Consider the following 25,908-nt stretch of genomic DNA (forward strand, 5'->3'; position numbering starts at 1 on the left):
CAAATTACTTTTAAATATTTTGAAATGTATAAAAAAAATCATCTTCTTTATATTTATATTATAAGTTTGGGTAAGTGTGATAAATTTAAGGATTTTATTCAATTCTTATAGTTGAAAAAACAAAAAGAAAATCATTACAGAGGCCACGTGGGACTTAAGGAATGGTTATGGTGGAACAAGTTTGAGCCACTGACCCCGCTTGAACAAAAGCAAGAGATAAACATTAAACACTGCAAAATTCGTAGGAACCGCACAATTGAGCTAGTTGCAAGTCACCACCATGGCACTTGTTCAACCCTCTGCTTCTCTTTCAATCTCTTTTCGCGGTAACCTCTCTCTCTTTCGTTTATCAGAAAGAAACAATCTCAGGTTCAATTTCTAACTCTCAGAGTTGAACTGTGTTGCAGATGCTCGTGTTTTCACTGCACCAAAATGCTCTCCCACCACTCACTTTCCTCATCGGAATTTGGTTCCAACTCGAGCATCATTCATCGCTGGTTCCCCACTGTGTAAGACTTCTAGTTCCTGTGCTGTGGTTACTCCTTATCATATTTGAAAATTTCATTCAATTATGCCAGTGTCACTGCATTCCATTCACAATAATTACTACCTTTAACTTCAAAATTGAATGCTCGGATGATTTAGCGATCTGGGGTTCTTCTTAATTTCTCAAATATGTTAATTAACAGAAAAAGAAAAAATAATCGCATGTTAGTTACGATTCTGAAATAAAGTAGAACTCGTGAACTGAAACTTTTTGTAGAGTAGACTATCTTAGAATTTTGCAGCTGGAGATTACTACAGGCCACAGCTTCTTCTGTTAATGTTTAGTACATCTTTTAGATCCTAGACTTAATTTTAGCCACAATTAAATCTATTGCAAAATAAGCTGGTGAGTCACAGCTTTGTTTCATTCTATTGCGAAATCTGGTTTTTCTATCTAGGAAAAAACTGCTTTCTATCTTGTGTCTTATTTTCGATAGAAGGATCACACAAGTTAAGCCTGTGAACTAGCTAATTTTAAGCAACTAAAAATGATAGCATGAATGAGAAGTGGTATCTGAAAATATTGCCGCTAATTTTTTTCACATAAACTTGCAATATCGCCGCATTGTTTGTGGATAATCACTTTTTATTTTGTTTCACCACTATCTTCTCGTCAGTTCTTGATATAATCCTAAAAGTCAATCTGTTAAAGTATTTACAGTTGGGATTTGTAGCTTTATCCATTAGACTATAACGTTTATGATGTTTTTTCTTGAATGGTTGGGGAAAGGGGGTGGAACTAAAGAATTGTTTGAATTGTCTCTCTCTAGTGATTCGAAGAAATCATGGAAGGAATGCTGCATGCAAAGCAATGCCTGTTTCAATAAGATGTGAGCAAAGTACCCAGGAAGGGAACAGTTTAGATGTGTGGCTAGGCCGGCTAGCCATGGTTGGGTTTGCAGTAGCCATCACTGTTGAAATTGCTACCGGGAAGGGACTCCTAGAGGTACGATACAGTATATACTATCTAGTAACTAGTGGATTCTTACTTCAGGCATGACTTAGACGGCAAGCACTTGTCTACAACTTTCAGTCATGATACAATTTATCATTTTCGTCAAATGATTAATTGGCTTTCGCCTCCTTTTTTTATAATCCTCTACCTGTTTGAAGTTTACTTTGATATTCTAACTGTAATACACTAATACGTTAATCTTTCTCTCTCCTTTACTTCATTGAGCTTGTGGTATCCACTGGTAAAATAAGCTCAAGTGTTTTTTTTTTCATTATTATTGTCCTCGTTGGTAATAACTTAATCTGAGTAACTGTTCATGATCTTTTAAACTATTAAGTTCAAAATCAAGCATATGGGTTCACATAACTTAACTAATTCTAAGCTTTATGAAGTTCTGATGCTCCTTACTCCTATCCCCCCCCCCCCCCCCCTGCCCAATTCTAGAGATTATTAACGATCCATTGCAAAAGAATAACAGTATTCCTTTACTTTGATTTTGCAGAACTTTGGACTCACAAGTCCACTGCCTACAGTTGCCCTTGCAGTAACAGCACTTGTGGGTGTCTTGACGGCTGTTTTTATCTTCCAGTCAGCCTCAAAGAACTAATCACATATTCCGACTCCTTGTGTTTGTTGTAAATTCTGAAGCTCAGAGATTTCATTTTGGGAGATTAATTTTATCATCCTTTTCTGTAATATTTGTTTCGATGAAAAGAATTGGCAATGAAGCCTGAAAAATCAAAGTAACTACGTGTTAAATATAGTATGACCTCAGCTTTCCCTGTTGCCTTCATCCATGTCAAACTTTAGTTTTGTGAATTGTGTTGTCCTCGTAGCATAAGTTGAGAATTAAGGAGGGTTTTCACTTAATATCGTGAAGAGTTTGCAATCAGCATAATGCATTACTCACACAACTAAAATTGGCACGGAAGAATATCCTGCTACACAAGAGAATAAACAACTCTTTACAGTATATACAACTAATGATCCTGCAACCAGTAGTCTGTTTGTTTGGGGGCACAACTGTTATTGTCAATATCATGACTCAACCTAAAAATGAGAGTTTAATGCAGAGCTATTATAATGTGTTTCGTTCTTAATGATCAGATTTTAATGCGCAGAGTATATAATACAGAGACGTTAGCTTTACTATCTAGGATGTTGGAGGACAAAGCAAGGTAATAATAAGTCTTTTGCCTTCACGTACCAATAGTTTTGTGAGCAGATAGAGTTAAATGACTCAACTTAATTGTTTCAAGTTCAAGATTACAACTTAATTGATTCCATCACCTTTTTCACCTTCTGGATTGGCCAATCCTAAAGGTAAAAAAAACACTCTGAATTGGTGCAGGAAGCAATTTTCGGGGTGTAGAAAGCAACTGTCTTGTTGCAGTATCTTGTAAGCAGGAGGCATTTATTTTCTATATTTCAATTATTGATTCTGACACCTCTATGTATTCCAGAATTCCAAAATGTAAATTTACATCTCGAAATGAACTTTCTAAAATGCAACAGGAGGTGTCAAATACAATAACTATTGAGGATGTTATTACGTTCTTAATGGAACTAATACTACCGTATTAAGACCCAGATTTGCCTCATGCTTCCATTTGCATTATGGACTATATAGTGCTATAATTCGTCTTCGTCAAGATACAGGACCTCCCAAATGCCACGAGTGTTACTAGGTTGCTGACGAACAAAAAGTAAGGGTGCCTTCATTTTATTTACATATATCATATCCCCAACCCCCAGAAACAAATTCTCTAGTGAATTCTTCCGTTCCGTCCAGGTACATTCAAGGTACTTTGCCATATCCGGCCAAGGACTCTATCCCAGGTCTTGAATTGATTCGCAATTGAACATTTCCAACCAGGAAGCATGACACGATCCTGGTCATACTCCTTTAATAAATATTAGCCACAATTATACACAACATGATTAACTTTCAACTATGGATGGTCTTCCTGAGGGCGAGCCCTGGTGCAGCGGCAAAGTTGTGCCTTGGTGACTTGTTGGTCATGGGTTCGAATCCGGAAACAGCCTCTTTGTATATGCAAGGGTAAGGCTGCGTACAACATCCCTCCCTCATACATTCGCATAGCGAAGAGTCTCTAGGCAATGGGGTACGAAGTTTTTTATGGATGGTCTTTCTATTTGAACAGACATTCTTATACAAGGTAGTAGCAAAAAATGAATTTAAAACATTAGATGCCTTGATTATCAAACGAATGTCACAATCCTAACTTGAACTATCTTTTCTCTTCTTTTTAGGAACCCTTCAATGTTCATAAAAAATTGTTTATATATGTGGGAAGTTTCATGTGTTCCTAATTACTACATTGAGTTGCTATGCTCGGCAGAAGTCAGTCACCTATTCAATAAATACTGCTATCAAAATAGTGACCAATTACCATAACCGTTGATTTTTGCATTCATAATTCGATTTTACAGAGGAAGTAATAAAATTATGGAAAGACCCTGAAAAAAAATGATCATTTATAGCAGCCACACAAAGACAGTACATTTCCCTAGATTGTAGTCCAGTTGAAGCCTTTGATTTCTTCTTCTTCTTGGATCCATTTTTGTTCACTTTTTTCTTGGGTTGTTCCTCTACTAATGGTTGCTTGTTCTATATATATTGATGAATGGCAGACAGTGGATCCGCTTGAAAGTTAGGATCATTGAGAACAGCAGAAATTTGATCTCTTTCAGTCAATCTGATGAACAAGGACAATAGGTTACAAATACAATCTTACATATCAAATGATAAGTTGGCAATGCAATATTGAATAATGATGGGAAACACTCACACTAACATCTGCCTGGATTTACACTTAAGTTTGCTGTCATTCTCACAACCTGGTTTCTTTGATGCCTTCACCTCAGGAAGAGACTCTAAAAGTGAAGATAGATTATATGCCTTCAATTTCTTCTGCGGCCTTTGTTGTTTTTTCTGACAGAAGACAACATTTTCAGAAAATCAATAACACGGACACATAAAAGTGATAAAACTAGCGGAGCATATATCTCGAAAATGAAATGAGATTCAGTCAGTGCAACAACACAGCAATCAATCTTCAGGACGTCTTCAATAAAGATTCGTCTAGAAATATTTAAGATAACTGGTAAAATCCATAAAAGATAAACCATCAGTTCAAGATGGTTCAAAAGTTTACTATCTAACATTGGAACATGAAAGTCTTCCTTTAAAAAGGAAAAATAAATATGTATATATATAATATTATTCTATTTAAAAATTTTATTAGTCTTAAATCTGTAAAGTAAAGTGCAGTATAGACATCGAAAGATTTTCTTAAAAATCAGTTCATAAGGAAATGGCCTATTCAATTATATAAACCGTTATCATGTTTGTTCAGCGGATGTGAGATTCTCAATAAGCCCAAAAACACTTATTAATATTTACCAATTATTTATTCTTTTGTTTTAATTTGCTTTATGATTACACATATCCAGGGAGCGCTAGTCGGTGGGGACTTCCTTGAACTCGAAAACAGATATGAACCTCTTATTGTGGACGGTAGCCGGACCCAGAACGGACTTTGTATCTAAAGCATTAAAAGCAAATCAATAGTATAATAACACGCACGCACATGTGTTGTGACTTGTGAGATTGTGAGGTATAACTATAATTTAAATTATTTAAAAATTTAAAATATCAACGTCATCATCACAAGAACAAATATAAACACCATTCATTACCATAGACCATAGTTTACACTTTACACAGACATCGTCTTTTATTCAGATAGTAACGCACTTCTACATACAAAGAACCTTTTTAAAAAATAGAATAGAAATCTATCTAGTATTTATAATTTATTTTTCTTTTTAATTTTAACCGACAACAGATTACGGTGTTGGTCTACCACGGTAGGCTTGCTTGCAAACAGAGCTAGGTTTCTGTGCGGGCGAGCACAGCTGCGACGACCCTGGACACGCCTGCAGACAATTGTCCCCCAAGCTGCCGGAAACCGCCGTGCCGGCCTCCATTAGCCCCGCTGGCGGCTTTCCGACGAAAAAGTTGCCGTCGAGGAACAGCCTCTTCATGGACTTGATCTGCCCGTACTCCAGCGGGATTGCGCCACGCAGCGCGTTGTAGCGAATCGACAGGAACGACAGCGCGGGATACGCGCCGAGATTCGCGGGCGCGTAGCCTCGGATTCTGTTAAACCCGAGGTTGAGCGCGACGAGGTTGCTGTTGCTGCTTCCCTCACGCGCCTCGAGTGGCCTCGAGATCTGCACCCCCGTGAAGGTGTTGTTGGCCAAGTCCACTTGCTGCAGCGACGGCAAAAGGAAGAACCACGACTCGACGGTTCCGGTGAGCGCGTTCTCGCTGAGCTCCACCACTTCCAATTGCTTCATCCCTTCAAAGCTTTGTTTTTGGAGAGACCCAGATAGAGAATTGGCCTTGATCGCGAGTTCGAGCAAGTTGGGTGGGAGCTTCGGGATTGAACCGGTTAGTCTGTTGAAGCTGAGATCGAGTCTGCGGAGTGTGGTGAGGGAGTTCATTGAGTTGGGGAGATACCCAGAGAGGGAATTGTGTGCGAGGTCAAGAGATTGGAGTGATTTGAAGGTGGTTATGGAGGAAGGGATTGTGCCCGAGAAGGAATTGGATCGGAGGGTTAAGGTTTGGAGGTTGGAGAGTGAAGAGATTGAAGAGGGGATTGGGCCGAACAAGTTGTTTTCAGCGAGGTCTAGTGTGGTGAGTTGTGTGAGTTGAGAGATTAGTGGGGTGAGTGTGCCTGAGTACCCTGCTGGGTCGAGAGTGATTTGGTTTATTCTTGTGGAGTCTTGGGTGCAGGTGAGGCCGCAAATGAAGGAGGTGTGGCGAGGGAGTGAGCATGGGTCGGTTGTAAAGTTCCATGAGGCGAGGCATGACCATTGTGTGATGGAGGAGGGTTTGATTGAGGCCTTGAAGGCTTTGAGTGCTGCAATGTCTGAGGGTGAGGTCAGGGCTTGGACTAGGATGCTGTAGTTGTGGATCAGAGAAATGGAAATGATGGTTAGGCAGAGGAAATTGAGGTTTTGCATGTTGGATTTGGTGGTATGGTTTCTGACTAAAAGATGGGTTGTTTAGTTGTTAATTTTCTAGGTGTTAGTTTGTGTTATGGTCGTCGGTTTGGAGTGTTGGTGTGTGAGTCAGTGGTTGGTGATATTTTTAGGGGGGAAGGGCCATGCTTCAGGTACAATGTCTGATATTAGTAATAATAAAAAGAAACAAAGTACATGGTGAAATGGGAGGCGACAAATGCTGCTCTGCAGAAGAAAATATGCATGTGATTTTGGTCCTTCCTCAAAACTTCCTTTGAGGGGACATTAAATACATAGATTTCACTTCATAAAAGTATTAATTGATAATAGATTCATATTAATTATGACATGAATGTTAAACAAATAATTTTATAGTACATGTTGAGTCACATTAAATTAACTTTTTATCAATTAATGTTTTAAATTTTATGAAAATATCAAAATTTTAGATTTTATAAAATTAAAGGATTAAATGTTTTAATTTTAAAATAAAAAATCTAAAATTGTAGATTTTGAAAAATATAAGAATTAACGTATAAGGATCAAATGTCTAAATTAGGGATAGTATATTCGTATCTAAAAAATATTATTTTGTGTATGGTACGAATATACTTTCTCCAAATTTTTGCCTATAAATTGTACAGATGGGAAATGCTTCCTCTTGAAACATTATTACAAAAATTTAATATGATGACAAAATTATGAGATACATTGGATAGAAGTTATGAAAAAAAATAGCATGAAAATTATTAGAATTGTGATTATAATAATGATTGTGGTGGGTTTCTCACAATCTCATTACAATCATGACCTTCGTAAACTAGAATGTACACGTTCATTATTACCTCTTGGCAATTGCCTTTTATATATGTATCGCATGAAAATATAGATGGCTGGGTGTGGTTTGACCAAGTTCATTAACGTCAATATTGGGATTCATCTTTATACAACATTGTTGTCCTTTTAAGGTTTTATAATTATTTTTTATCATTGATTATTCTCATTTATTTATACATACAATGAGTTCTTGCATTCAAATAGTATCCATACTATATATATATATATATATATATATATATATATATATATATATCACTGCTGTTTAAATGTAGCCATCAAAATTATTTGTAAGTTCATATATATAAACTTCCAATTCCTCCAAATCACGTGGCTTTGAGTTATCAATATAACCTGGGAAAACAAATATAAGATATCTATTTTGCACATGTTAAAATTTAAAATTTGATAATTTATTCTATGATCCTCATTTTATTTCCTTGACGTGTTAGTAGTTATTTGATTTTTTTCAATAAAAATATTATGTTTATATTAATACCAAACTACTTGATACTTCATTTATGTTAATATCAAATATCACGTTTAGCTTATTTTACTTTGTATAATTTAACTATTATTTTTCTTTATCACATACATTTTTAAAATATTTTAAAGTTTCATTAATTGAATTTTTTGTTATGTCAATGATATTTCAACCTATTAAGTCAAAGGATAATTTCATTTGACAATGTTATGATTATCATCGAGCTGAAGGATTTTTACACATTAAGAGTCAATCACAAATTTTCCTACAAAATAAATCATCCACACTTATGAGCAGAAAATGCTTAAAAATATTTTTTAACCTTTAAATAAATAAAATATTTTATTATATATACATAATTTATGTTCATTTTCAAAATGTGAATTTCGTCGCAATATCCTACCATTTTTAACATCAGTCGTTTCTTAATTTTCATGTTGCATTGTATCCTTGCCTTGGAATATTCATTCTTGACCAAATTGGTGTGAAATTAATTTATTAGAGACAATTTTTTTAGTTTAACATTATTTTTAATAATTTTTACTAAAATTTTAGAATTCAATAATTTATTAAATGATTATTTATTATTAAACTAAGAAATGTAAAGAAAAAATTATCTTAAAATAATCCATCATCCGAAATATGTAAAAAAAAAAAATATGCACGTACACATTTCAAAAATTAAGTAACAGTAATAATGTTTTTTTTTGGTAACATTTATTAATATTATTGCATTTACAAATTTAATTACTAAACATTTCTCTTTATATTTAATGTTATTAACGTAATCTTTATACAAATATATAAAAATTATTTTTCATTCTATAATTTTCATAAACTAATCAATTATGTCTTATAATCAGGGAAGTGAGTACTTAATAGATAAATTATCTTAACACCCTCTTCTTAGTTTTACTTTAACTGCACATGCACTTACTCATTTTTTTGTTCCTACGAATTAATAACAACCTAACTTTTTGGTGTTGGTCACACTGATATTCCCTAATCCCTTGACAATGTCAGACTTTTAACTCCAACCGATCATGTGTCGCACATGTCTTTTAATAATTTTTCTTCTTCTAAAATAGCCATGCTTCTTTGAAGAAGAAAAAATTGCAGCAAAAACAAGTCCAAGTAACTGTCCAAACTAATACAATCGATCTTTCTTGTGACTCCAAAGGCTCACTGTAACTGTTCAATCTTTAAAGATCCCATTCACAGATTCAACTCCACAAAACAAACAATCTCTCCTCTTTCTCTTTTTCCATCAAACCCACTCCCTCTCTTATCCCAAATGCAGAACTCCAACCCATCTTCTCCTCCGACGGTGCATTTTGATGAAGATGATGGCCGTTTTTGTGGCTGTAGGTGGCAGCACTGCGTAAGCAAAGAAAAAGCTTCGAAGGTGGTGCTGATTTTGATTTGGTTTCGTTTGCGATTCTGGTGAACTTGTTGGTTCCTTGGGGGTGGCTGTCACTTTGTAAAAAGATGATGGGCCGTGCAATTCAGTTTTGCTCACTTGTTTTTAGTGTTTTGGAAGAAATTGCCCCTCTTGGGGAAATGAGAAATTCATGGATATATTTTGAAAATTTATGAGCTTTTCAAAAAGTTTTTTTTTTTTGGACTTTCGAATACACTCTTGAATAGGGATCTAGAACTTCATGTGTGATCAAGTTTAATCTCATAATTTAAAATATTATAATTATTTATAATAGTTGGGGATAAAAATATTATGAAAAAAATGACAACAAATGAAGTTATTATTTTTATAGTAATTATAGATGAACTAGAATGTAAAGGATATTTTAATATAATAAAACAACTAACGCATGTAAATAATTTTAAAAAGATTCTTATAAAAAACAAAAAAAAAATATTCAAAACAATATGTAGTATCTTATAAGAATGACCAAAGGGAGTATTAACTTTTTTTTTTGTCTGCTAGAAAACCTATGACAACAATGAGTAAAGAGAGAATATATTTAATATATTATAGAATGCATTTAATATAACATTTAATTAAGATTTTTATATATTTAATGTAGCATTTAATGTAATATTTGTATACATTTAATCTAGCATTTAATTTATTATATTTAATGTAGTATTTATATTAATATTTAGGTTAAATTGTAATTTTGGTTTTTCTATTTTAAAATTTGTGATTTTGTTCCCTAAATTTTTAAATTTATGCAATTTTAGCCTCTGCCTATTAAATGAATGATGTAGCACTTCAATGATGACATTAAACTCATTTGAACTAGTGATCTGAAAAAGTAATTTATAATTTTAAAAAAAATTTATAAAATAATTAACCATGTACTAATTTATTTACTATTTTTGTCCCAAAGTGTTGCGTTTGAAAAAATATGTTCCAAAATAAGTATCACATTTGAATATTTAATGTAATATTAATTATTTTTTCTAGTTTATACTTAGAATGAGATTAATTGGCTAATTACCAATGATACATAATGATTTCATTGATTCTTAATGATAATTTGGTAAACTGAAAATTAAGTGAAAACGAGTCTATAGCTATTTATGTTAAGATAAATTTTGTTAGCCAATATGAACTTTAATTTAGAATTAAAACAAAATCAAAATAGAAAGACATAGAAGAATATGAAGAAAAAACGATCTGTGATTCTAAGAGTGAACCTGATGGGAGAAAATAAAATTATAAAATATAAATTTAGAAGAAAAAAAGAGAGATTTTAAGTAGTTGTCCAGTTATTGGACCTTGGTAAACACCATTTACCAACCTTATATAAAGAAAATGCGAATAATTTGATTGAAAATAATTTAAATAAAAAGGTTTGATAATGTAATTTTAACCTTAATGATTCATAAATCATAAAATAATTTTAGCTTGCAATTTTGAACATTTTGCCTAAAGATTACTGATATTTAGTTGTTTATTGGATGCCTATATACGAGCTAAATCTTTGTTGAAATTAAATGTTAGACGAGTCAGATGTTTAAGAAAGAATTTGACACAAGCTATGTGGGATTCAAGGAATTGAATATGATGCAAAATGGCTGGTAGAGCACACTGACATAAAACTTGTAGGTAATATATAGATGACTTTTTAAGATTTGGGTTGTCTCTTGTTCGACTCATGACTCTAATTCGTGTAGACAATTTCATTGGAGGAGCAATTTGCTCAGATGCACGTGATGATGGAGCAGTTTTCAATCCTTAGAGTCAATTTCTTCAATAGAAAGGTATATCCCTTCTTCTCAATCTCCCATAATTTATCAAATATTACCTATACATTGCTGCAGCTTACTTCCAACTCTTTTTAGCTATTGATTTTGAGTGGGTTAAAAATAATCATCGTGTATAATTGTAGATATGCTAGAGTTTTAAACATGGTGCTGATGCTGGAGTAATGTATGCAATTCATGTTGCTGCTTCCTCAATGTGAAAAATACTCGATCCAATTCAGGCAATGTTTGTTGCTCACGGTGTCAGTGACTAAGGGTAACAAAGCCAAGGCAATTTTGAATTCTCTAAAGTGAACCAGAGTCGAGTCTGTTGTGAGACGTGAACTAGAGTCGTGCTTTGAGAACAATAACAAGATGCCACGTGGGGAAGAGCTTCAAGTTGCACGGATTTAATTCGATGGCTATTATTTTTATTCTCATAGTAAATATTCTCATATATATATATATAAATTAATTCGTGTATATTAAAAAACAATTAAATCATATAATAATGTATATATAATATAGTATTTATAGTATAATTCAAACAAGAAAAAATGGTTTTGTGGTTTATGTGGTGAAAGAGATAGAAGAAGACCTGTGTTTTAATCTCATTTCAACCATTTTCATAATATTTTTTAAAATTATAAACAACTTGTCGCATCATTACTCCACCTTACATTCACTTTGAAACTGTGATTTTAAAAAGAAAAAAAAACTACGGATTAAAAATTATAGAGGATCAAATTACAATTTCATCTTATATTTAGTATACATAATATATATTTAAATTTAATAATAGTATCAAATTTTATATTATGAAATATGTTATATTTAATTAGCCTTATATTGTGTATAATACAAATATTCTTACCATTCTTAATTTTGTGTCCATTTTGATTGAGGAATTAGTTTGTCAATTTATATTAAATTTAATAATATAATCAATCAGTCATATATATATATATATTTTTATCCTTTCCGGAAACAATATGTCGCCGCCTCAATTTTTCAGACCAAAATGATTTTTTAAAATTTTTTTGTCATTGTTGTAAAAATAACAAATAATAAATTAAAAAATTAAAAAATAACATTCTGTCAAGAGATGGATGTGTTTCATTCATCTTTGTGTTTCATTCATCTTTCTCAGTCAACCATGAACTCTCGATCACTCTTTGCCTTCCTCTTCGCAATTTGCGCGCACTCCGTCGCCGTTGCCGACACCTCCGCCGCGTATCCTTCCATCCCCGGCACGGAAACCGGTGAGTGCTCCCTCCGCGGTGTGGGCGTGGGCGACGGTGTTCTGGTTCCTCCACGGCGAGAAGTATACGAGGAGGGGCGAATCTTCGACATCACTCACAGATATGTCCCCGAGATGCCGGTGTGGGACTCGACGGAGGGGCTCGGGCAACACTTCCTGTGGCTCGATAAGAGCATGAAGAATGGCTCGCTCGCTAACAGCTCTAACATGAAGCTCGGTGTTCACACCGGCACCCATGTCGACGCGCCCGGTCACTTTTACGACAATTACTACGACGCTGGCTTCGACGTTGACTCACTCGACCTAACGCTCCTCAATGGTAACATAACACTACTCTCTCTGCTACTTCTATCATTTGTCTCTTTCTTCAATTCAATTCCAGATTAACAAAATTAGATAATTAATAGTAGGGTTCGTAATTTATTTACTTAAATTAATCATTTTCGTTCATATTGGTGGTGTTGTTTGCTGTCGTTTTGTTTCATTTTTGAAATACTGTTTTTTGTCGATAACGAATTATTTTAGATGCCGACAACTGATACGCTATTTGTTCTGTTCATAGGCCTTGCACTTCTGGTTGATGTTCCACGGGATAAAAACATTACTGGTATGTATACCTGTTTTTGAACTGCTCCATACTGTATATATATATATATATATAGTCTGGTTTTATTATTTTCCGATTAATTCACAATTTCTTATGCGTGTAAATGCTAGATCTTCCTTCACAGTAAATATGTTAGAAAATTGTATTTGTCTTAGTGCCATTCTCAAGCTTGAAGTTGGTTGGATGCTTTGCTTTCCCATATTCAGACTGTTTTATATTGAATATCTGTTATGCAAAATGCAGGCTTAACCCCTGTTATCATTTGTTTTGTTTAATTGAAACATTGCTAATTTTTCTTGTTCTAGCTGAGGTTATGAGGTCCCTGAATATCCCTAGAGGTGTAAGCCGTGTGCTTTTCAGAACTTTAAACACTGACAGGTATGTTGTATAAGTTACATGTATCGTGACTGCTGTATGAAGATTTTCTTCCTGTTTGTCTACCAGAAAAAAAGTGAATTTATTAAAGTTTCTTCAGTGCTTCTCTGACGCTGCTTCATAGTTCTTGCAAATACATGAAATGTGTTTTGTACAACATTATTTTTTTAGATTATTACAATATTTGTCTTGAGATCTATATCTATGAATTGAACACAAAATAAGATCAAACAGTCACTTGCAGTGTTAATGCATAATTATTTTTATATGTATGAAAAATAAGTTTCTAAAAGGAAATAACTTGTTGTTTCTGAAGTTAAGTCTTATCTCTTATAGTTTTGAAATTGTTAGCAACATTTTTATTTTCTACAAATTGCATTGCATTCTTATACTTTTTCAGTCTTTTGTTACCTTTTTACGTTCAGATTCAATTTTGGGTTGCATATTATAGTCATTGTAGGGTGGTTGTTGATCTGAATCTGTTAACCTGCACACAGGTAATTGTAGTTTCCTTCATTTTTTGTGTATGGTCTTGTGATGAATAGGTTATTAGAGAATGGAGAGGGGGTGGCTGCTGGCCGCTGGTGGAGTTTATACTCAGAAAAAAGATTGGCTAATTACCAATGATACATATTGAGTCATTGATTCTTAATGATAATTTGGAAAACTGAAAAGTGAAAATGAGTTTAAATCTATTTATCTTAAAAGAATTTTTGTTAGTCAATATGAATTTTAAATTAGAATTAAACAAAATCAAAATAGAAAGACAGAGGAAGATGAAGAAAAAAGATCTATGATTCTAATGAGTGAACTTTACGGGAGAAAACAAAATTATAAGATACAAGTTTAGAAGAAAAAATATGAGATTTTAAGTAGTTGTCCAGTTATTGGACCTTGGTAAACACCATTTACCAACCTTTATATGGAGGAAATGCAAGGGCGGGGAAGGTTTTGAATGAAAATAATTTATATAAAAAGGTTTATAGTGCCTTTCCTTTTCCTCCCTTTCCATGTATCCAAACATACCCTTAAGTATCTTTGATTTGATCATGTAATTATAACCTTAATGATTCATAAATCATGATATAATTTTAGCTTGCAATTTCAACATTTTGCTTAACAATATACTGATATTTAGTTGTTTATTAGATGCTATATGTGAGCTAAATCTCTGTTCAAATATTAGGCGACTCATGTTTAAGAAAGAATTTGACACAAGCTATGTGGGATTCAAGGAGGATGGTGCAAAATGGCTGGCAGAGAACACTGACATCAAACTTGTAGGTAAGATATAGATGACTTTTTAAGATATGGGTTGCTTCTTCCCTCCCAAAAGCATTTCCTCTGTCTCTTGTTCGACTCATGACTGGTTCCTTATATCTTGATCTTACTTTTGTCTTTACTTACTATATCTCTAGTGTGTGTGTTAGAGTTATTAAATTTAGGCAATGAACATTAAAATAATTAAAAATTAGGGTTAAATGTGATAATGATAGGGCATTTTGCTTCATTCTCTCTTTGTTCTCTTATTTCAGGATATAAAAATAGCAACTTGGCATGCAAACCCACTACATATTTTAATTCAATTTTAATATCTTGTACAAGGGAGCAACTACAGTGGAATTCTTTTTCTGTTCCAATTTATTGTAGTCATACTTTTTTTTTTCTTGTTAAAGTTGTTATTGCATTAATTCAATTTCTATTGCAGGAGTTGATTACTTATCTGTTGCTGCTTATGATCACTCCATTCCATCTCATCTTGTTTTTCTGGAAAGCAAGGTAAGAAATTCTGTCTCTTGTTACTCCTTATTAGTAACAAGCTACTCATTCCCACTCACTATCTTGTGTTGAAAAAACTGAAAACTACAACTAAAGATCTTCTAGGCCCTAAATATGTTAGTTAGTGCCTTAAATCCAGGATCGTTCTCCCATCTTAAACTTTTGTACTTGTATTGGTAATGGTGGGTTAGATGTCTAAACTCCGATTTTGGTATTCTTTTTTGGCAATGAATCTCACTAGTGTTTCCAGCAAATGATGGCAATATCAATTTATTTGTCTTCTGTATCATTTGATGTCTTGTTCAGGGAAAATAGCTATTTGTATTGATTGCTTTTGTATTTGTGCTTCTCAAATTAATGTACATTTTATGTCTGACACTCTGACCACAGACTTCTCAATAATTTATAAACTTTATGAAACTTAAGTATCACTTAATCCCTATCACTAATTTCCCCTGTTCATTATTCTTAATAGAAATTTATAGATGGTCAGGTTTATCAGCAGAGAACCTTTAGTTTCCATTGCTGATCTTACCCTTTTCGTTCATTCATAACGGTTCTTCAGTTGATTTATCTTAATGTTTGGCTTTAATACACTTGTTTGGGCTCAGCTGTTGATGAACTAATCCAAAATTGTGGTGAGATAGCATTCTATCTGAGAGGCTCTTACCTTTTGTTTAGTTTATTTGGATAGATAGTTGTAGTTTAAGTCAGTAGAACATGCAGATGGGTAAGGAGAAGTGGTTGTTAGGATGTGTCTTTTAATTTTGTTGTTTGAAAGAAAACTAAAAAATTGCATCATGTGTGGCTTGGATAAGAGCTAGCATAAGCAATGCACTGACAAATTTCAAATACATCAGGAAATCATTCTTGTGGAAGGCCTAAAGCTTGATGATGTCCCAGCAGGAATATATTCATTGAATTGCTTGCCTCTTAGGTTGGTTCACTCTGAGGCATCACCAATTCGATGTATTCTGATCAGATGATCCATGATGGGGTCAAACCTGGTTTTCAATTGCACGGTATGATTATATTATGAGAATGTGCCATATTCTTTCTGTGCATAATTATCCTTACCCTTATTAAGTCAAAATACTGATGCTGAAGGATGAACCTGCCATTAGAAGCAACGTAGCCCCGAATACAATTAGTGGTGTCCATAAGAAGCAGTTTGATGCAAATTGCAAGCTAAGCTGATAGTAGTACGTTGAAATTACTCTTATTTTACGTCCTTGGGTTGTAAACTACCGAGTTATTGTGATTAAACTTCAGTTGCGGACTAGGGGTCCACCTGTATTAACTTATGTTTTTAATATTTACCTAGGCAAGTACTTGCGCAATTCTGAATACGCATGCTTGTACGCCTCAATAATTATATCTATTTCTCTATGAAAAATAATGAAATACACTAGTAAGGATCTCGTGCAATATAATTGAGCGTGTGTAAATAAAAATCTGTATGAAATCTCAAAAAAAACAAAAATACTATATTTTAAGAAATATTTTTTTAATGCATTGGAAAAGAATAGACGAGAGCAGGAACCTATCTACTTAAAAAGTGAACTCCAAGCGCATCAGCTAGAACTTACCCTCCGTTTGGATTGAAGGTAAGAAAATGGGAGAGGAAAAAAATAAAAAATTTGAATTGAGTGGAAAATGAAATAAAAGAAAATTTTAAATTGTTCTTCCTTCGTCCCAGATTTTGCAAGCCATCCGGCACAATAATTATCCTCCCTGAAATTGAAAGTGTGTTTCAAGAGGAAATGAAAATTATTTGTATTGATAATTTAATATAAGAGTTAACATTTACATTGTAAATGTATTAAAAAAATTACATTTACTTTATAAAATGAGAAAGATATGCGGTTGAACGAGGATCGTATGGTAGTAAAAACTCTTAAAAATAAAATAAGAGTGTGTTTGGATGAAAAAATTAAAAATTCTGAAAAATTTTAAATTCTAAGAAATTTTAAATTCTAAGAATTTCAAATATTTCAATTGAAATTTTTTTATTTTTAAAATTTTGTGTTTGGATAAAAAAATTAAAATTATGAGGATGAAAAAAATGAATGAAAAAAAAAGAAAAAATATGATTGGTGTGCTAGTTATACGTGTTCCTCTATTTAGGAGCTCAGGAAGTATTTCTTGAAGAAGACTGTAAGAAGATAATTTCAATTTCTCACATTTTAGAAGGAAATTGAAATTTCAGATTTTTAGTTGTTTAAAATTCTATTTTAAAATTCCAAAATTTTAAATTCTTTATAAAAAATATTCAAATAATGAATTCTAAATTACAGAAATTCAAATTTTCTGATAAATTACTTTACTCAGTTAAAATTCTCTATTCAAATACACTTTAAATTATTTTCTAAGAAGAATATTGACTAGTGTTCAAGAGTATGGTTGAAATAATTAAATCCTTGAATTATTATGCCATTTAATAATTTTCTATAGGATAATTTTATCTCAAATTTATTGGATTAAAATTTTTTATCATATAAATTAATACACAAAATCTTATATTAATATATAATTGTTTAATGTCTCATTTATATACACAAAACTTGATGTATAAAAAAAATATACATAAAATTGACGTGATATATACTTTTAAAACATATAGAAATATCTGTAAAAAAATATAGAAATAAGAAAAAATATAAAGTAACTAAAAAATATATGATAAAATATTTTCATTATTTAATATATTAAATAATTAATATTATATATAATTATTTATATCTCTTACTTAAATATATATATATATATATATATATATATATAATTGTCTCACAAAATCAAATAAAAAATGAAATACATTTCTCTTTTTTTATAAAAGGTATTTTCCAAAAAAAATTTAAACAAAGTAGAAAATGACTAGAAATTAGAAAATATCTCATAAAATATTCTTATCACAGTCTTTTCTAATCATAAAAGACTATATAACTTAAGGATAACTATTTTTCTACAATAGTTAATTTAAAAATAATATAATTTCTTCCTTTTATATATAAGACTCAATTATTTAATTTATCATAAATAAAAAAATAATTAATTTAATTGATAATAATAAATTTATCTTAAATTTATAATTTTTTATAAACTATTATTGTAATTAATATATTTTAATTATTTGTTAATATATATATATATATATATATATATTAAAGGTAAAAATAACTAATATAAGAATTTTTATAGATTAAATCTTATAAAAAGGATAATAATTTGTAATTTGTAATTAATCAATGGATGAACCTCTTACGTGTCCAAATTGTTGGGTGGACGAAAATATTATCTCGTTCATGGTAACGATAACGAGGAATGGACTGTACGGACTGATGCTGTTCTGTTGGTGACGATTGTATCCACATTGAGACGAAATCTGACGATGAAACGTGGAGCATTATTGTCAGTGCTTGCGTTCGCCTTCGCGGCGGCGATCTGGGCGGCGAACGGCAACGACAACCTCGTCCCGCCTAGGCGGGAAGTGTACGGCAATGGGCGAATATTCGACATCAGTCACCGGTACCAACCCGAGATGCCGGAATGGGAATCGAATAACGGCATTGGGCAGTTCCTGTGGCTTCCCAAGAGCATGAAGAACGGTTCCCTCGCCAACAACTCCGAAATGAAACTCCCAACACACACCGGCACGCATGTCGACGCCCCCGGCCACGTGTTCGACCACTACTTCGATGCCGGCTTCGATGTCGACACCCTCGACTTGGACATCCTCAACGGTCACTCTTCTTTTCTTATTCCTTTATCTTTTCGTTGCCGCGCTTAGGAATTCAAGTTTAGGATAGTTTATAAACACTTTCTTTTATCAACCGAAACACCTCTTAAAGATAAACTCATGAGCAATAAACGGATATTATTAGGATATAACCTAAGGATGTAGTAGACTTGAGGTCGGAACACATGTAATAATGATACTACCATTGCATAATTTCCATTTAAATGCCTGATTGTTTGTTCTGTGTGCAGGACCTGCTCTATTAGTTGATGTTCCAAGAGATAGTAATATAACTGGTATGCATTTTTTTTTTTTAATTTCATTTGGTGTACGAGGATAGTATGCCGTGGGCAACTTTCTGGTTTTAAAATTAATTTTGTACTGCTATTATGAAAATGTGTTGTCCTTTTTCAGCTCAAGTTATGAAGTCGTTGAATATTCCAAGGGGTGTTGTACGTGTTCTCTTCCGAACGTTAAATACCGACAGGTAATGTCTACAAGTTGAGCTAGTATTACAACGTTTTGTGAACTCTGGGACTTAAAGTTCAATAAATTTGAAGAAACAGCTTGGAAATATAACTAGTGGCATTCTTGGACTTTTGTGTTTGCCTCAAATATGTTTTTGAAGTTCATGTAACATTAGATTTCCGTGTGAAGGAACTTATTGTTTTTATACACTTCCTCAGTATTTTAGTACTAGTTTTTTTTTTAATGCTTTGTCAACTATCTGTTGTCTCTATTTCCTTCATTTTCATTTCTGTTTGAGTGAGCCATGAGTGCAGCTATATATATTTTTATCCATTCTGCTTGTGTCAATGGCTATATTCTCCTTGAAGATAGACTATTAAAGCAGGTGAGGGTGTTAAGCAAAAGAAATATTAATTATGATTAACAAGTTCTTATAGCTGCTGTTTCCATAGATTTTGATTATATGCATATATGCTTGATCAGGTCTTTAGATTTTGACATTAATGTCTAAGCTATGGTATCATTTTCACAATTTTGAACTTCATAGCATTTGAAACCAAATGTTGAACTAAAATTTGTTAAATTATTAGGCGGCTTATGTTTCAGAAGGAATGGGACACAAGCTATGTAGGATTCACAGTTGATGGAGCTAAGTGGCTAGTGGATAACACGGATATCAAACTTGTTGGTAGGTATAAGTTGTTTTGCTATATTGGCTGCAGTTTCCCATGTGCATTTTTCCTGTCAGGTGTTCCAAGTCCAATGGCTGGATCTAGTTTTGCACTTGTAGCCTGCTTCCCCTTAAATTATTTTGTTTGACTGACTTCATAGTTTTTTCATACATGTAATGCAAAATAAATAGATGAAGATGAATGTTTAGGCATTTTTGTTTGCTTGTTAGTGAGTTGAATAGCTATAACTATTTCCATTCTTGATGAAGATAGCACAGGATAATTTTGAGCTCCTGTGTGGGAAAACTAATAATCTGGATGTGTGACATTGATTACCTGACATTTATATTCTGTGGTGCAATGCAGGAATTGATTACCTATCTGTTGCTTCTTATGATTACTTGATTCCATCTCACCTTGTTTTTCTAAAAGACAGGGTAAGAAAAAGTTCCCTTCAAAGTGTTAACTTACTTATTGTCTCCACATCAATTCCAATTCATTTGGCATCTGTTCTTCTGATAAAATATTTAACTTTTTAGTTTGGAAGATAGTTGCCAATTAGTGTAGGTATGAGATGTATTTTGAAATGAGAATGGTAGTCTTGTCTTCAGATTTCCTTGTATAAACCAAATTGAATATGCTTCATTTGTTGCTTGGATAAGAGATAAAATCAATGTGACCTGAACTAACTACTGCAAATGATTTAGGAGATCATTCTCGTGGAAGGCTTGAAGCTTGATGATGTTCCAGCAGGATTATATTCAGTCCATTGCTTACCTCTTAGGTTGGCTGGTGCTGAGGGATCACCAATACGGTGCATTCTGATTAAAAATTAGGGTACGTGTGAGCTTGGAATGGATAACTTGGATTTGCATCTTTTTTCTTTGTGTGTGTGTGTTGGGGGGGCCTGGAAGGGTATGTTCTATTTTTTAATTCTGTCAAAAGTTGAATTCTTCTTTTCAGTGAATCAATAGCCAACTCTGTGTTGAAATTGCTGCAGGAAACAGTGCTGTTTCAAAGTAGTTTTTGCATTTGCAGAGCAAGAGGGATGCATCAATCTTTGCAATACTTGAATTTGGTTCTCTTTTGTCTGCTAGGCTGGAACTGATAAATTGGCATAGTGGTGTGGTGTCCTTATGGAGCAAGATAGTTTCAATGTTGTGCATCAACTTTTGTGGCTTACGTTTACACTTGTTAAAAACATGCATAAGCACTTCAAGAAATCATTTTGAAATGGAAAATAATGTATATATAGATAATTTGCATGCAGCATTAGCACTTCGAGAAAGATGCAATGGAATAAGTTGGCACAATGGTGTGTCTTTGTGGAGCAAGATTAGTAATGTTTGTTAACTTTAGTGGCTCATGTGTACACTTATTCTTGTTTCCTAGTACAGAATTGCAACTTTCGTTTTGGGCTTGTTTCAATAGTTAGTCCATCATAGAGCACCATGTACTTGAAAGTTGATGGATTGAAGATCAAGGTGGGATTGCTATTACTCGCAGCTATGACCATGTGATAACTGGATACTCTCTATCTGTTTTGAATTCTATCAGAAGAGTTTAATTTTTCTATTCAGTAGATCAATAGCCGACACAGTATGTTGAAATTGCTGCAGGAAATGATGCTGTGGATCATCAGTAGTTTATGCGTTGCATAGCAAGAGAGATGCAACAATCTTACCATTACATTGAATTTGGTTCTCTTTTGTCTGCTAAGCTGGAACTGATAAATTGACATAGTGGTGTCATTATGGAGCGAGATAGTTTAAATGTTGTGCAACAATTTTTGTGGCTTATGTTTACACTTATTAGTAACATGCATGAGCACATCAAAAAATCATTTTGGAAAGGAAAATAATGTGTGTATATAATTTGCACTCAGCATTAACACTTAGGGAGATGCAACGATAACACATTAAAACTCTGAATTTGGTCTTTTGTCCGCTAGGTAGGAACTCGTTATTGAAAAAAGATAGTATCAATAATGTTTGTTAACTTAGTGGCTTATGTGTACACTTATAACCATGCACAAGAACTTCAATTCAACAAGTCATTTAAAAATAAAATAAAAGAACCATGTATATAGATATTTTTCACATAGCAGTTAGATCATATTTTAATTACTTAGAATAAAAAATTAAAGGTACTACACAAACAATTTCATGTTTTGGTTTCAGTTTGTTGTTGACAATGGTTGGCTTGGGTCTCAGTTAGTTAATAGCAAAGGCTACTATGCATTGATGATTAACTCGGACATATGGGTGTACATCAGGAATCTGCTTCATTGAACAAATGCTGCTGGAATTGGTGCATGGCCACATTATGTTCACTATGATACTTTAGTGTTGCAAGATTCCACTACCACGGCTACCAATGCGTTATTCAAATCAATCAATTCGCACTCTCTAAATCCCTCGATCACTGTCATATCTTTTTCAAGAGCTAGCATAATAATGCAAGAAAAGCCTCACAATTAAGGTTGATCCTGCCAGTATGGTAGATTGGTAGCAAACAAAATGCACAAAACTGTCAGGAAAAGATGAAGCACTCAATATAACTCCTTTTGTTATCTGCATAGAAAGATGTAGTACTCAATATAACTCCTTTTGTGATCTGCATTTACTATTACACTTTGTCTATTTTCATATCTTGCTCAATCTTTGTCTAGATGGATAAATTTGAAATGAACATTTAGATAGAATGTTTATCAAGTTTTTATTGAGTTTTTTTTTTGGAGGGGGGGGGGGGGGGGGGGGGGGGGCGGATGTGAAATAAATAACACTGTTATGTTTTTAATTGATTTGCTTTATAAACAGAAGTTTCTATAAGAGGTAATCATGTTGGACAACAAAAGTTGCTTTTTCTTTTATGATTTGATCTTGATCTACTGTGTACAGAAAGTTTTCACAAGTATTTGGGATCATCATTGCATCTTCACATCTGGCATGCGTTAATAACCTATCCTTGAATCTTGATCACCTGAAAAACTGCTCTAATGAAATAAAACATTGAGGCTAATGATTCAAAAAAATGTTAGAACCGTTTGATTCATTCAAACATTTGTCTGCAAATATGATGCAAGTACGTGTGCAGCCTTTGTTGCATGTTTTTCAATATCAAAGGACTATGATTTTAATTAGCTGACTGAATAGACCAGAAATTTGTACAATTTTCTTTTTCTTTTTTAAAGTTTTATGTGGTACTCCGTGGATGATTGAGGTGTCCATTTGTTTTGTATAAAATAAATGATTAAATATAAAAAAAATTTCTATTACAATCCCATGTAAATATTTTGGAATGCATTGCCTTGGGTTGTGATTTATGACTTGTCATGAATTAACCAGAGGCATGCACTTATCATGATTGTGCTGATCAGGAAGCAGAAGTGTTATGGCCTCCTATGATTTTCAGGAGATTCTGCTTAGATTGATCTTGAAAGTTGCAACAGAACTATATTTTGACAAAGTATGGTCTTTCGAGCTTTGAATGGATGTAAAGATTAATAGATAGAAAGGACGAGAAAAAAACAGATTGAATTCTAAGTTCTAACAAAGCTTTAGTCAAATTGAAAAATGATATCATTCTATGTTGGTAATTCGTTTCTGGCAGTGAATCAGGACTGCTAGCTCTACCAACTATTCAGAATTAGCTTGTCCGTTCCTATGTTGCTGCAGTCACTTTTGGTGTCATCATTCTCCGATCTTGAAATCTTGACATTCCAAGAAAGAAGGAAAAAATTGAACATAAATCAAATTCTTTATGTTTTACTTGGTTCACCCATTTACCCAATTATTTCACTGCTGGAGTTTGGGATTTCTACTGACATACATGATGCACAACAGCTAAAAATGTAACACGGAAAGAGTCACGGGTTCTATCTTTCTGTGACGAATTGTGCCATGTGGGTCGAGCTACACGACCTGCAGGCGATAGTATATGAAGCGACAAGCCTCAAGCAATGGCTCATAACTTACTGGACCATATCTGAACTCATCCACATTCTTCTAATTTTGATCATACAAATATCTGATTTTAAGTATTACACAGATAGAAAATAAAAAGACTAACAGTGTGTTTCAGTTACGCGTTTGAATGAATGTTTGACGTGGTTTCTACATTTACAGAGAAAATATTAGCGTGTTTAGATTCTCATCCACGTAACTCAAACTCAAACATGGATGCAATTCTAATCACGGATGCTAATTCAAATACAAACTAACTTTAAGCAACTTTTACTAATGTGACCTGACTTTAGACAGGTGTAACATGTGTCCAAACACACACTAAGAAGACTAATTTTAAACAAAAAAAGTCTATGCACAAACACAAAATATGATTAATTACTAGTTCTTGGTTGCCTTATTTATTCAAATACAACAACATAGTTCAAACAAGGACATTGCACTTAATCAAAAATTAAATTTCCAAAACGCACGAATGTATTACAACTTATACATACAAAACAAGATTTAATTGATTGATCTGTCGTACGTGCTGTTGGATATATTATTTCTCTCATTTGTAAGAAATAGAATAGAACAAACTTTCTCTGTTGGAGATACTTTGCTGCGTGACATATTATTAATTACTACCGTAGGATTTGACTTTTCATGATCTACGTACATACACATGATGCATGTTTTTGTTTTTGTGTATTTGTTGGTGTCCTCTACTTGTCGCATTATACCAACAGTGTTTTGTACCCCAAACAAACACTTAAGGTGATGATTACCTCATATAAGGTCATATTTGAGGGTGTTCATCATTTATCACCATTCACTTGTCAACTAGCGTGCTTTCACTGTTAGATAGTGTTTTAAGACTTTTGAAAACTTAACTTGTGAAGTTGTGAAGGTGCTAGGGGTCACTCTTGCCTGTCACAAGATACCCAAATCTTTGTCTGATGAGCCAGACATGCTTGCAGCATGGCAGCCAAGTTTCACAGATTTGGGACACAAGCCATGCTGGGGTTAATAGCTGGCCCCTTAGGCTAAAACCATCAAAAACTTCACTTGTCCTTTTCTTCTGACTTTGTAAAGGAACCCAAGAGGCCTTAAAGGGGATCCATCTCCTCCTTGCTTAACAATAAATTTTGCCTTGTTACAAGAGAGGGGATAGACATTAAGTGCATCTTTGGTTTACTGATGAAGTTGTTGTGATACACGTTTCAATGCAATCCAACGGACAAAAGTGAAATGAAAGCAAAATTACGGTCCTAATTCTTTTGAAAAAAGTACTTTTGCCTCAAACATATTTCTCTCCACCTGATTTCCAAACATGCTAGCTAGCCACCCTTGTGTTGTGTCTTTGCATTGGACCACACCTAAACGCATCACTGTTTTCTGCCTTTTTGTTTTAGGCATTCAATGCTACTTTGTCTACTTCTCCCTTATAAACGTTTTATTTTCCATATAAGACATTACATCTATATGGTGGGGTACTCCGTTAAGGCGCGAAGAAGATTGTTTTAGGCCTCCTACTATGAGGTTGTAAACTAGCAACCTCAAAGGCTTTCCTCAATTTATTGATCTCTGGACTTGGTTATTCTAAGTAGGTAATGAAACCAAACACTCATAAAAGAACTTGTGCTCAGTTCATTTAATCTTTGAGACTGAGTAATGGCTCTTATTTATTGGCGTATTCCAGCTCATCAATGTCATGTTTATCAACTTCCTAGAGGGATATTGGCACCATCTCATTGTTGCTCAGACCAATTCGGGTTACAAAACTTAGAAGATTTTGAAAATACTATTGAAAAAAAAATTAAAATTAGGAAGCTTGTAGCTTCCAGGACTTTAGAAAAGCCAAAGATTTCCCCCATCCTAGTTCTGAATTTCAAATGCTATCAAAACTTAATTTTAAAATGTGTGCACTTTGGACCACAATGTGGTGCAAGTTCTGAAATGGGGTTCAATTTA

At 33.4% G+C, this 25,908-nt stretch overlaps 4 protein-coding genes and 1 long non-coding RNA gene across 5 annotated transcripts; 3 read left to right on the forward strand and 2 right to left on the reverse strand.

Moving 5' to 3' along the window:
- Positions 1 to 168: 168 nt before the first annotated feature.
- On the forward strand, positions 169 to 2,298 carry LOC114369620 (stress enhanced protein 1, chloroplastic-like). The gene is made up of 4 exons (XM_028326848.1): positions 169 to 326; positions 408 to 509; positions 1,317 to 1,492; positions 2,004 to 2,298. The coding sequence occupies exons 1-4, from the start codon at positions 281 to 283 to the stop codon at positions 2,106 to 2,108; spliced, it is 429 nt and encodes a 142-aa protein (XP_028182649.1). The 5' UTR covers positions 169 to 280; the 3' UTR covers positions 2,109 to 2,298.
- A 1,613-nt stretch (positions 2,299 to 3,911) lies between these two features.
- LOC114369621 lies at positions 3,912 to 4,839 on the reverse strand. The gene is made up of 2 exons (XR_003657673.1): positions 4,315 to 4,839; positions 3,912 to 4,221 (listed from the first exon to the last, which is right to left on the reverse strand). It is a non-coding gene; the product is annotated as an uncharacterized LOC114369621 (long non-coding RNA).
- A 347-nt stretch (positions 4,840 to 5,186) lies between these two features.
- LOC114372183 (leucine-rich repeat receptor-like serine/threonine-protein kinase BAM1) lies at positions 5,187 to 6,829 on the reverse strand. Its single transcript, XM_028329631.1, has one exon. The coding sequence runs from the start codon at positions 6,554 to 6,556 to the stop codon at positions 5,375 to 5,377; it is 1,182 nt and encodes a 393-aa protein (XP_028185432.1). The 5' UTR covers positions 6,557 to 6,829; the 3' UTR covers positions 5,187 to 5,374.
- A 5,357-nt stretch (positions 6,830 to 12,186) lies between these two features.
- Positions 12,187 to 16,537, forward strand: LOC114372416 (cyclase-like protein 2). Its single transcript, XM_028329952.1, has 7 exons — positions 12,187 to 12,667; positions 12,911 to 12,955; positions 13,261 to 13,333; positions 14,517 to 14,614; positions 15,039 to 15,109; positions 15,970 to 16,131; positions 16,217 to 16,537. The coding sequence occupies exons 1-6, from the start codon at positions 12,193 to 12,195 to the stop codon at positions 16,093 to 16,095; spliced, it is 888 nt and encodes a 295-aa protein (XP_028185753.1). The 5' UTR covers positions 12,187 to 12,192; the 3' UTR covers positions 16,096 to 16,131; positions 16,217 to 16,537.
- Positions 16,538 to 18,384: 1,847 nt separating this feature from the next.
- Positions 18,385 to 21,770, forward strand: LOC114369180 (cyclase-like protein 2). The gene is made up of 7 exons (XM_028326371.1): positions 18,385 to 18,852; positions 19,100 to 19,144; positions 19,263 to 19,335; positions 19,907 to 20,004; positions 20,354 to 20,424; positions 20,695 to 20,824; positions 20,988 to 21,770. The coding sequence occupies exons 1-6, from the start codon at positions 18,501 to 18,503 to the stop codon at positions 20,821 to 20,823; spliced, it is 768 nt and encodes a 255-aa protein (XP_028182172.1). The 5' UTR covers positions 18,385 to 18,500; the 3' UTR covers position 20,824; positions 20,988 to 21,770.
- The last annotated feature ends 4,138 nt before the right edge of the window (positions 21,771 to 25,908 follow it).

The sequence above is a fragment of the Glycine soja genome, chromosome 10 (genome assembly GCF_004193775.1).
Source record: "Glycine soja cultivar W05 chromosome 10, ASM419377v2, whole genome shotgun sequence".
NCBI classification, from domain to species: Eukaryota; Viridiplantae; Streptophyta; class Magnoliopsida; order Fabales; family Fabaceae; genus Glycine; species Glycine soja.